The sequence below is a fragment of the Scyliorhinus torazame genome, chromosome 3 (assembly GCF_047496885.1).
Source record: "Scyliorhinus torazame isolate Kashiwa2021f chromosome 3, sScyTor2.1, whole genome shotgun sequence".
NCBI classification, from domain to species: domain Eukaryota; kingdom Metazoa; phylum Chordata; class Chondrichthyes; order Carcharhiniformes; family Scyliorhinidae; genus Scyliorhinus; species Scyliorhinus torazame.
In genome coordinates this window covers 237,445,388-237,458,126 of record NC_092709.1, presented here as the reverse complement: position 1 = coordinate 237,458,126, position 12,739 = coordinate 237,445,388, and the positions used below count along the sequence as shown (strand labels likewise).

The 12,739-nt window shown below is 43.0% G+C and overlaps 1 protein-coding gene across 2 annotated transcripts in view; it reads right to left on the bottom strand.

Moving 5' to 3' along the window:
* dhx29 (DEAH (Asp-Glu-Ala-His) box polypeptide 29) overlaps positions 1-12,739 on the bottom strand; it is a 179,185-nt gene that overhangs the window by 147,114 nt on the left and 19,332 nt on the right. For both annotated transcript variants that reach the window (XM_072497035.1, XM_072497036.1), the window contains exons 2-5: positions 8,545-8,624; positions 5,817-5,930; positions 4,424-4,553; positions 2,783-2,922 (exon numbers count right to left, since the gene is read on the bottom strand). In XM_072497035.1, the coding sequence (XP_072353136.1) occupies positions 2,783-2,922; positions 4,424-4,553; positions 5,817-5,930; positions 8,545-8,624 (464 nt within the window). The remainder of the gene's footprint in view (positions 1-2,782; positions 2,923-4,423; positions 4,554-5,816; positions 5,931-8,544; positions 8,625-12,739) is intronic.

Below are 12,739 nucleotides of genomic sequence, written 5' to 3'. Positions count from 1 at the left end.
CTCTTGCTCATGTATTTGCTTTGTTTGGCCCCTTGTTCCGCACTGTAACCAATCACGGTTTGTTGATGTACCATTTGCCAACGTTCTCTGTTGATTATTCTTTTGTCTACTATGTACATACTGTGTACGTTCCCTTTGCCGCAGCAAAATACTTTTTACTGTACTTCGGTACATGTGATAATAAATCAAATCAAATTAAATCAGATCTACCCTCAATCATCTGCAAAGTAAGGTGGTACGCTGGCACAGTGGTTAGCGCTGCTGCCTCACGGCGCTGAGGAGCCGGGTTCGATCCCAGCTCCGGGTCACTGTCCATTGGTGTTTGGATTGGCCACGCTAAATTGCCCCTTAATTGGGAAAAAAATAATTGTGTACTCTAAATTTTAAAATAAATCTTCAAAAAAAAAATCATCAGTAAAGTGATCAACATTGTTATCGAGCAGCACTTGCTCAGCAATAACCTGCTCACGGACGCTCAGTTTGAGGTCCAGCAGGGCCACTCAACTCATGACCTCATTACAGCTTTGATCCAAACATGGACAAAGGAGCTGAATGCCAGAGGTGAAGTAAGAGTGACTGCCCTTGACATCATTGTAGCATTTGACCGAGTGTGGCATCAAGGAGCAAAACTGGAATCAATAGGAATCACGGAGAAAATTATATTTAGGTTAGAGTCATACCGAGCAAAAGGAAGATACTGGTAATTGTAAATCAATCGTTTCAGTCCCAGAACATCGCTCCAGGGATTCCTCTGGGTAGTGTCCAAGGGCAACCATCTTCAGCTGCTTCAAGACCTTCCTTCCATCCTCAGGTCAAAGTGGGGAGGCTCGCACATTCTCCCTGTGTCCACGTGGGTCTTACCCCCACAACCCAAAAGGATGTGCAGTGTAGGTGGATTGGCCACACTAAATCAACGTTTATTGGAAAAATAGAATTGTATACTCGAAATTTATTTATCTTTTTAAAGTGGAGATGCTTACAAGAAACTAAAATGGACTAGCGATATAAACACAGTGGCTACAAGAGCAGATCAGATGCAGTGCAGTAACCCACCAAGGCTCATCAGACAGCTCCTTCCAAACACATGATTCCTAGGATGACAAGGTCAATAGACACCTTGGAACACAACCACAGCATGGTAGCACAGCGGTTAGCACAGTTGCTTCACAGCTCCAGGGTCCCAGGTTCGATTCCCGGCTTGGGTCACTGTCTGTGCGGAGTCTGCACATTCTCCCCGTGTCTGCGTGCGTTTCCTCCGGGTGCTCCATTTAGCATGGTCAACCGACTAACCTGCACATCTTTGGACTGTGTGGTTTATAATGAATAAATCTAAATTCCTAATAAGATCTATTATTGTTAGTTGGCCATACTACTAATTACAAGCATTACAATTATTAACGAATTACCCAAGTTTTGAAAGAAAAATTACAAAAATACTCACCAACCACTTATCTGTTTCTCTGTGAGATTACACTTTTGATTCCTCTCAAAACGCAGCTGGTCCACAGGCTGGCCTCATTCTCTCATGTTCCCTTGCATCACTTTTGAACGCCGGGTCCACCTAATCTTCTAACTTTCCATTGATCCTTCTTGCAATTACTCTAAATCCATTCTGGGGTTTAGAGTAAGGGCTGGTTCAGCTCAGTGGGGTAGACAGTTGGTTTGTGATGCAGAACAAGGTCAGCAGCACAGGTTCAATTCCCGTACCAGCTTACCTGAACAGGCGCCGGAATGTGAAGAGTAGGGGCTTTTCATAGTAACTTCATACTTGTGACAATAAAAGATTAATATATTGTACCGCTGCATGGTAGCATTGTGGTTAGCACAATTGCTTCACAGCTCCAGGGTCCCAGGTTCGATTCCCGGCTTGGGTCACTGTCTGTGTGGAGTCTGCACGTTCTCCCCGTGTGCGTGGGTTTCCTCCGGGTGCTCCTGTTTCCTCCCACAGTCCAAAGATGTGGATTGGCCATGATAAATTGCCCTTATAGTGTCCACAATTGCCCTTAGTGTTGGGTGGGGTCACTGGGTAATGGGAATAGGGTGCAGGTGTGGGCTTGGGTAGGGTGCTCTTTCCAAGAGCCGGTGCAGACTCGATGAGCTGAATGGCCTCCTTCTGCACTGTAAATTCTATGATCTATTCCCTGTGGTTTCTGACCTCTCTATTAATGCAAATAGTTCCCTCCTATCCAGTGTCTTGTGTTCCCAAAGAAAAAAAACATCCTGTCCAATCTTGCTCATAGCTTAAATTCTCCTTCCTGTCAAAATGTTCATGAATCTCCACTGAACCCTCAACAGTGCAATCACATTCTTCTGTGATGCAGTGTCCAAAACTCATTGGGCAAAGACCAAATATATCTATTGTGGCAAATATCACAAGTCATATACGCAATTAACAGTGGCAGCATGCTTCAGCAGGAGTTTAAGCAGAAATCGTTAAAATGATGGACAAATCAAGCGATCAAATGGACATGACAGACCACCTCCCTATGAAGATTGAATGCTCTTCAGTGCCCTCAAAATTAAGCAACTCATTTATGTTCAACCTCAGATAGTAACAAACACACATTACATTCAGCAGTGATAAATTGGCCCTTCATTCCTTTTTCAAATATGGAGGGAAAGAGCAGCAAGCAAACTAATAGTGCATGATGATCACATCGTTGAAACAAAAACTGAGGTTGGAGAGGGAAGAGAAATAAAGGCATTGAGTCAAAATAGGCAAATCTCTATTCTCCTTTGCCCCTTCTTGCTGAAAACATTAAACCAGACAAAAGATTCTCACCTTGGCCTGGGGCTTCTGAACACTTGCATGACCCTCAGATGCTTCATCTTTCGTTGCAGCGGCTACAGGCATCTGAAATTTGGGCTTGGTCTTAATCTCTTCCTCCTGCATTTTCTGACTGAATCCATCAGGTAATGCGTCTTGAATAAAAGTCACATGTCATTCTAAATTAATATTGCCCTATTTCAATTAAAAATTATTTCAATTAAATTATTGTAATTACTAACTGACAAGCACACATGATGCACACAGCATGTTCAGATTACATTCACAATTCCATGTATAGCTCCTGATTTTAATGAGTCGAAAGGGACCTGCTGAACACAGGCTCTATTTTTCTCCACAAGATCTTCTGTGCCTGTATCCAGTTAAAGAGAAGCAGAGCCTGGGAGCAGAGTGCTCATCTACTGTCCTGATATAGCAGAAGGCTATTGAATAAAATACCACCTACTTTAGAATAGTTGTTTTAGTTAAGGAAAATAGTTTCCAAATGAGCCAATTACAAAGATCAAACAAAACACTTGACTAAGATTTTGACCACGATTATGTGTGACAGCAAATCTGACAATCGATGGTGAAGGAAATTAATCTCAATGTTTTTTTAAAATATCAGCAGATTTTATAAAGTGGTGCTTATCACAAGTCAGATGACGTATAATTTTATAAGAATAGTAGTGTCCGCAACTCAGAAAGGTGCTGAAGAGCTCAGGAGCTTGACGATTATTGCAATCATGGCACAAGAGGTCACTCAGCAGCTCCATGGATGGGGAGCGCCAAGAGCAGCAAGGATTTGACTTGGGTGAGGCCAGACAGCGCAGGGCCTCCGAAGGCCCAGAAGGAGTAGCGAGGGGAGTGGCAGTGTCAATGGAACAGCAAGAACACCAGGGACCCAACCTGGGCAAGGCCAGCAGCACAGACCTACAAACGGCCCAGAAGGAGCAGCGGAGGCAGCAGGAGTGCCGATGGAGCCGCAAGAGCATAGATCAGCAACACTGGCTGTGCCCAGAAGAGTGTCATCACACTTCAAAAATTATGTCACTGACAGGCAGGCAGATAACTGGTGGGAGAGGAGTGTTTGCTTGTCTCCATCGTACAGCAGAGCCTGTTCTCCAGTCATCTCGGATCTCCCTGCCATTGGGCCAAGACCTCTTTCCACTGGGACCACGCGCTGGTTGGTGTGTTACTCCAGTCTCGGCCAAACGCTGTCCCGCATCCCAAAGAGAGACAAGCTGATTCTCCTTGACCACTTCAATACCAGAGTCTGGACGGATGCAAACTTGCGAAAGGCATGTTCGGAAGGGAAGGCATAGGTAAAACAAGTCCTCATCCTGAAGAAAAGCCTAGAACATGGTCTTGTCATAACCAACACCCTGTTCTGCCAGAGAGACAAGCACAAGACCTCATGGCAACACCTCCACTCCAAGCACTGGCACCTCATCGTCCGAGCGAAGGACCACAAAGATGGTCACATCACCCACGCCACAACCATAGACACGTTTGCTGGACTGACCAACTGATGAGCTCTTTTCACGAGGATTGAAGGTGAAAATGGCAAGTAGTACCCAAGTACTATTTCATTCTGATGTATTCAGAGGTAAATCCGTTAGACTGCTACATCAAATTCCTGTTCAAACAACTTACCATCAGGAAGATTTAAACACAACCAGTCCAAAGCAGAATGAAGGTCCCCGCCATAAATAACAGTATTTTTCATGGCTTCTTCGATGTCCTTTGTATGAAATGAAAATCTTTGCAAAGCCATATATAGGTCCTGCACAAGTAACACTCAATTAATAAATCTACTTAAACTTATAACTGTTCCATATATTTTCAAACAGCAAGAAAAACAAATCTTAAAATTAAAATGAAATGGTCACAGTCTTGTGTGAATACATATTTTAATTTTAGAGTACCCAATTATTGTTATTTTTTTTCCAATTAAGGGGCAATTTAGCGTGGCCAATCCACCTAACCTGCACATCTTTGGGTTGTGGGGGTGATGTGCAAACTCCACACGGACAGTGACCCAAGGCCAGGATTTGAACCCGGGTCCTCAGCGCCGTAGGCAGCAATGCTAACCACTGTGCCACGTGCCGCCCTTGTGGGAATACTTAAGAGATAGCTGACAATGTTAGCATTGAAGGGGGCGCCACAGTTAAAATACATGATATCGTATGCCACGGGAGGAAACTTCATGTGAGCCTCAAGAATCACTGCATTATGCAAAATTCTGTCTCAAGTTCCATCACAGCTTTCTTACTTCAATTCAACAAAACGTGGCATCATGCTTGCAGTTGTCCGACGCCTCTCAAGAATTTTTTTTAAATATGATGTTGGACTGGGGTAAGCACAGTAAGAAGTCTGACAACACCAGGTTAAAAACACTAACACTAGCTTTCGGAGCACTGCTCCTTCCTCGGGTGATTCGAAACAAACCTGTTGGACTTTAACCTGGTGTTGTCAGACTTCTTACTAAAAGAAATATGCCATTGGAAAAAGTAAAAGGCTTGTCCTTTTTCACTTAAAACTCATACTGGCTTATCATATTCGTATGTATATTTTTTTCCTATTGTTACTTTTGTGACATCATCATAAGCTGGCGAACATAAGTGCATTAGTGTTTGCAGGAGAAAGGAGGGAATATTATTGCCTGAAGGGGTATCGCAAAGTTACAAATTAATTTCAAATTCAATGGCCCGCAACATTGCTGCACTTTGTGCAGAATAAAATCCCCATATATTTACAGAATCCGGGCGGCATGGTGGCTAGCACCCCCACAACCTAAAGATGAGGAGGGGAGGTGGATTGGCCAGCCTAAAATGCCCCTTAATTTGAAAAATAGTATTAGGTACTCTAAATGTTTTTTTTTTTAATATTTTCAGAATGCATCATCACTGCAGTTATTCATACATGCCATTATACATATTATAGATCTCTGGATAGGAAATAATTTATCCTATATTAACTGACAAGCAGAAACCAGACTCCCGAAATCTCCCAAAATTCTACCAAGTGATGAATAAAATGGCATTACCTGCAGCTTTTTTGCTGTGAGCCTTCCAGAAATGGTCCCTGATTTGTTTTGTTGAGTTTTGAATTGGTTGATCAATCTTATAATTTTCTGTTCCAGTTCAGGCTTGATGACCACCTTTAAGAAACAATAAAGCTTTGAATTTTAGTTGTTCAGTGTTACGCATCAATAGATGAATGTATATGCATGGTAAATATGGCTGGTGAACTGCAACCATAAATAGAAACATGAGAATGTGATGTCATGGTGCTGTCAGAGACTGGACTCAAGCAAGGGCAGGACGGTCTGAATATTACTGGAAACAAGATGTTCAGGGGAGACAGAGAAGATTGGGCGTATAAAAAGAGTAAGGTGATCCAGGAGCACAGATACCAGTGGGTAAAAAGAGCAACAGCAGCAGGGCAAGGCTGACGGGTATGAAGACCGAGGTAATTCAGTGTGGAGCAATCGCTTTCAACATCATGCTTTGATTTTTTTTCTCGATATCACAGGGAAGCAGGTCAAGTGATTGTTTGGTTCTCGCTCAACTTGGGCATCTGCTTCAGCAAAGTGGCAAGAAATGAAAAATTCACTTGGAAACAAAACAGAAAATGCTGGATAAATTGTCAACTGGATTCGAAACATGAACTCTGTTTCTTTCCCCACAGATATTGAGGTGGCACACTGGTTAGCACTGCTGCCTCAGCGCCAGGGACCCAGGTTCAATTCCAGCCTTGGGTAACTGTGTGGAGTTTGCACTTTCTTTCCGTGTCTGCGTGGGTTTCCTCTGGGTGCTCACCGGAGCCTCCCACAGTCTAAAGATGTGCAGGTTAGGTTGGTTGGACATGGTAAATTCCCCTTAGTGTCCAAAGATGTGTAGGTTAGAGTATGGGATTATTGGGATCGGACAGAGGAGTGTGCTTGGGTGGTGTACTCTTTCAGAGGGTTGGTATAGACTCAATGGGCCGAACGGCCTCCTGTACTGTCAGGATTCTATGATTCTATGAATCTGAGTTTATCCAGCATATTCTTTGTATTTCAGATTTCCAGCATCTGCACTACCTTGCTTTTATTTAAGGTCTAAATTGGGTTTAACTGTGCATATATGTGAATGCATTGAATGTGATAAATAAGATTGATGAGTTACAGGTAACCATGTGGGAATCAGATATGTGGTTGTGGTGGAGATCATGCTCAATAAAGATCATGAGCAGGTACTAAATATTCTGAAATCCAATGTGTCCAGGAAAGATAAGGAAGAAAAGCAGAGGGGCAGCAGTATTGATTAAGGAAACCATCATACTTTTGGAGAGAGGATGTCCTGGAGGCATCAAGGACAGAATCTATTTGGATCGAACAAAGAAATAACATAGGGACCATCACATTTTTACATGTATTCGATGAGCCAGCGGAGTACCATTAATTATCCTACTATAAAGAGTAGAAAAATGGATAAGAGTTTCTCAAGTGTATTCAGGAGATATTTCTTGACATTTCCAGCCCAGGAAAAAGGCATTGTTAGATCCAGTTCTGAGGAATGTGCATCAAATGTTATAACAGGAACATTTACAGGATTGTGATAATCATGTCATACGGTTAGATTAGCTATGGAAAGAGACAGGGAGCAACCTGGAGCAAAACGTACTGCATTAGAGGAGGCCAATATCAGTGGGTTGGGAACAGATCTGTCCTGGTAAATTAGAATACAAGATTGTTAAGCAAAAATGCAATGAAACAATGGGCTGTCATTAAAGATGGTATTGGAAAATTCGAGATACATTCCCAGAAAGGGAAAAACATGGGTTAACTAAAGTCAGAGCTCCCTAAATGATGAAAGAAAGAGAGAGCAAGATGAAACAGGATATGGGTACGCATAGCAATATTAGGTTGAATATAGACAGTTCAGAGGTGAAATGAAAAAGGAGGCAAGAAACAAAGAGATTGCGAATAAAATGGCAAGATAACAGAAATCATCGTCTTCCACAGGAATATAAATTGAAAAGATAGGTGGGGTAGGGCTGATTTGGGATATAAAAGGAGATCTGCATATGAAGTTCGAGGGCACCTGCACCCTATCCCCACACCTCCACCCTGTCCTCGTAGCCTCATCTAACCTTTTTCTTGTTCACACTAAGGGCAATTTAGCACAGCCAATCCACCTAACGTGCACATCGTTGGACTGTGGGAGGAAACCGGAGCACCCGGAGGAAACCCAAGCAGACGCGGGGAGAACGTGCAGACTTCGCACAGACAGTAACCCAAGCCGGGGATCGAACCTGGGACCTTGGAGCTGTGAAGCAACTGCGTTAACCACTATGCTACCATGTTGCCCATGGACAAAGTGGTGCAGTGGTTAGCACTGCTGCCTCACGCCACAGAGGTCCCAGGTTCGATCCCGGCCCTGGGCCACTATCTGTGTGGAGTTTGCACAATCTCCCTCTGTATGTGTGGGTTTCAACCCCACAACCTAAAGATGTGTAGGGCAGGTGGATTGGCCACGCTAAATTGCCCTATAATAAAAGATAAAATTTGAAAAAATATGAAAATTGAGTGTTTCCCTAGAAAAGCAGAGCAAGTCACTTGCTATTGGGCATGATAGAACTATATGGGCATACACCTGGAACTGGGTTTCGTGTCCACCTTCGTCATGAGTTTTCATGTTTCAAAAAGGAAAAAAAAGAAATGTTTAAGACGTATATATCATTTTACACGGTCAGGACCACTGTAAATATAGACCTTGCTGTCTGATCACCTTAAGGATGGACCTATCCTGATTTCCAGCAGAACTCAGCTCATGTGTGGACGTTGCACCAAAGCTATATGTCTTTGGACCTAAAAAGGATAGAAAATTTTATTAATTGAAATCTGAAAATGTGGTGCAGTGGACCAAAACATTACAGCATTTTCCAGAGATAAAATTCACAGAAAACACAACTATACATTTCTTGGTCTGTCTCATTGGCTTATGGTCACACTTTTCAAGACGAAGTAAAAAATGAAGGAATTGGCCAAGATCACAACATACTACTGTTAATGTGTGCAGCTCCTCAGTTTATCCAATATATCAGTTAGGCTTTCAATCTTAAAGAAGCATATATTGATATTTTAGCAGCAGAGTAATGAATGAATCTATTATGCAGTATTAAGTTTCCATCCTTATAAAACAATGCATCCATCAATTTACCATGAACTGTTGGAGAAGCTTTGAAGATTTACCGTATTGAAGAAGAATTTCCAACATATGTTTTGAAGTGTGCTATCAGTACATGAGAGGAAACCTTAAAACGATGAGCTGAGTTAGAACCCGAAGATGTCCAGCACATAATAACACTTCAACTTTATAATCAAACAGTGAACAATCTCAATTGCTGGTCACTTATTACAATAACTTCTGACCATGATTCAGGGAATCTTAAACAATGCTACCCAAACAGCAGAACAAGTTTGAATTACATAGACTGCAGTAGTTCAAGAAGGCAGCTGAAGGGCAACTAGGGATAGGCAATAAATGCTGGCCTAACCAACGACATCCACATCCGTAAATGAACAACAAACGATAGAGGGAAAAAAATTATATGTTACTTCTGACATCACAAAACAGCACATCAGTCGATGAATCACACTTCTATCACTCAGGACATTGTGAAACACTTCCCAGGCAATGAAGTACTCTAAAAATGTTTCTTCCAAACCCCACAACCTCTACGTGATGGAAGGACCAGGTTAGCAGTCATATGGGAACACCACCACCTGCATATTGCCCTCCAAGCCATACACCATTGTGTATAAAAGGAATGATGGTGGTGTCATGAGACTGGAAGTCCAGAGTCCCAGGCTAATGCTCTGAGGACTGCTCCCATAAGCTGGAAGAATTTAAATTCAATTAATAGATCCAGAATTATATGGTTGGGGGGTGTGAAGATTGGGATGGGGGTGAAAATGTTTATTATACCATATGTTTATGTCATTGTTGCTATTGTTATTATTATAAAACCTTTCAAATACCCTAATAAAAATAATTTTTTTAAATCAAAATAGATCCGGAATTAAAAGCGTGTCTCAACAATAATGACCAAGGAACGATCACAGGTTATCATATAAAAACCCATCTGGTGTACAAATGGCCTTTAGGAAAGGAAATCTGCCGTCCTTACCACAGCAACGTGGTTGAGTACATCACTGCTGCTGAAGACCTTAAGGACGGATGTATCCAAATTTCCAATGGTATTCAGTTTATTTTGAATGGCCTAGCAAACCACTCATTGCAGCAAACCATTACAGGAAAATCAAAAAAGAACAAAAACGGACGGACCACCTGGCATCGACCTCGGCATGTGAATATATGCATAGACAACCAACACAACTAGCCCAGTCAACCGTGCAAAGTCTTAACATCTAGTGAACCAATACCCTAGCATTGTCATACTCACCGAATTATACATTATTGCCAATGTCCCAGCCACCAACATTCATCCCAGCATGTGGGACAGGACAGATAAAGAGATGGCAGCACAGTGACATACAATGCTTAGCCCTTGTTCCGCACTGTAACCAATCACTATTTGTTGATGCATCATTTGTCAATGTACTCTGCCGATTATTACTCTTTTGTCTACTATGTACGTACTGTGTATGTTTCCCTTGGCTTCAGAAAAATACTTTTCACTGTACTTCGGTACATGTGACAATAAATATCAATCAATCAAACCTGAAGGAGTTTGCCCTGGGAGTGCACAGTATTGACTCAAGTCTCAGGGCATTAACTCAATCATGGGCAAATAAATCACCTGCTGATCACTGCCTACAACTGTCCTCGGCTGATGAATCAATACTCCAGGTTGACAGAAGAAGCACTTGGGGTTCAGAAGATACTCTGGGTGGGGGATTTCAACATCCATCAGGAGTGGCTCTGTAGCACTATTACTGACCCAAGCTACCAAGCCCTAAAGAACCTGGCATCTAAACTCGGCCAGCAGCAGATAGTGAGTGAACCAACAAGAGGGGAAAACATATCCAACCTTATCCTCACCAATCTACCTACCACAGATGCATCTATGACAGTATTGGTTGGAGCGATCACTACATAGTCCTTATCGAGACTAAGCCCTGTACTCGGAATACAGATGCCTTCCATTGTGTTATGCGGCACTACCAACATGACAAACAGGATAGATTTAGAACACACCCAGCAACTGAAAACTGAAGCACTGTGAGCCATCAGCAGCAGAATTGCATACAACCACACTCTGCCATTACCACTAAGCTGGTGGATCAACCCTAGTTGGATTTGGATTTGTTTATTGTCACGTGTACCAGGGTACAGAGAAAAGTATTTTTCTGCGAGCAGCTCAACAGATCATTAAGTACATGAAAAGAAAAGGAAATAAAAGAAAATACATAATAGGGCAACACAAGGTACACAATGTAACTACATAAGCACCAGCATCGGATGAAGCATACAGGGGTGTAGTGTTAATGAGGTCAGTCCATAAGAGGGTCATTTAGGAGTTTGGTAACAGCGGGGAAGAAGCTCTTTTTGAGTCTGTTCGTGCGTGTTCTCAGACTTTTGTATCTCCTGCCCGATGGAAGAAGTTGGAAGAGTGAATAAGCCGGGTGGGAGGGGTCTTTGATTATGCTGCCCGCTTTCCCCAGGCAGCGGGAGGTGTAGATGGAGTCAATGGATGGGAGGCAGGTTCGTGTGATGGACTGGGCGGTGTTCACGACTCTCTGAAGTTTCTTGCGGTCCTGGGCCGAGCAGTTGCCATACCAGGCTGTGATGCAGTCAGATAGGATGCTTTCTCTGGTGCATCTGTAAAAGTTGGTAAGAGTTAATGTGGACATGCCGAATTTCCTTAGTTTCCTGAGGAAGTATAGGCGCTGATGTGCATTCTTGGTGGCAGCGTCGGCGTGGGTGGACCAGGACAGATTTTGAGATGTGCACACCTAGGAATTTGAAATTGCTAACCATCTCCACCTCGGCCCCGTTGATGCTGACAGGGGTGTGTACAGTACTTTGCTTTCTGAAGTCAATGACCAGCTCTTTAGTTTTGCTGGCATTGAAAGATAGGTTGTTGTCATTGCACCGCTTCACAAGGTTCTCAATCTCCCTCCTGTATTCTGACTCGTCGTTATTCGAGATCCGGCCCACTATGGTCGTATCATCAGCAAACTTGTAGGTGGAGTTTGAACTAAATGTTGCCACGCAGTCGTGTGTGTACATGGAGTATAGAAGGGGCTAAGTACGCAGCCTTGCTGGGCCCCGATATTGACGACTATTGTGGAGGAGATGTTGTTGTTTGTTCTTACTGATTTTGATCTGTGGGTTAGGAAGTAGAGGATCCAGTTGCAGAGCGGGGAGCCAAGTCCTAGGTTTTGGAGCTTTGATATGAGCTGAGTTGGGATTAGGGCGTTGAAGGCAGAGCTGTAGTCAATAAATAGGAGTCTGATGTAGGAGTCCTTGTTGTCGAGATGCTATAGGGATGAGTGATGGTGTCTGCGGTGAACCAGCTGTGGCGGTATGCGAATTGCATGGATCAAGGCGTTCTGGGAGTATGGAGGTGATGTGCTTCATGACCAATCCCTCGAAGCACTTAATTACGACTGATGTCAGGGCAACCGGACGGTAGTCATTTTTAAAAAAAAATATATTTTATTGAAATTTTGTTCCCCGAGCAACATTTTTCCCGCTTACAAAACAAGCGAAACGATAACAGTAACAAAACAGAAATGTTTAAACTTTTTAACAATAATAATAATATACAAGTAACAAAACCTCGTACTCTATTGACCTATACTCAACTGCCTCCCCCCCCCCCCCCCCCCCCTGGGTTGCTGCTGCTGGTCATCCGTCTTCCCTCTAACGTTCCCCTAGGTAGTCGAGAAATGGCTGCCACCACCTGGTGAACCCTTGAGCCGATCCTCTCAGGGCAAACTTTATCTGCTCCAGT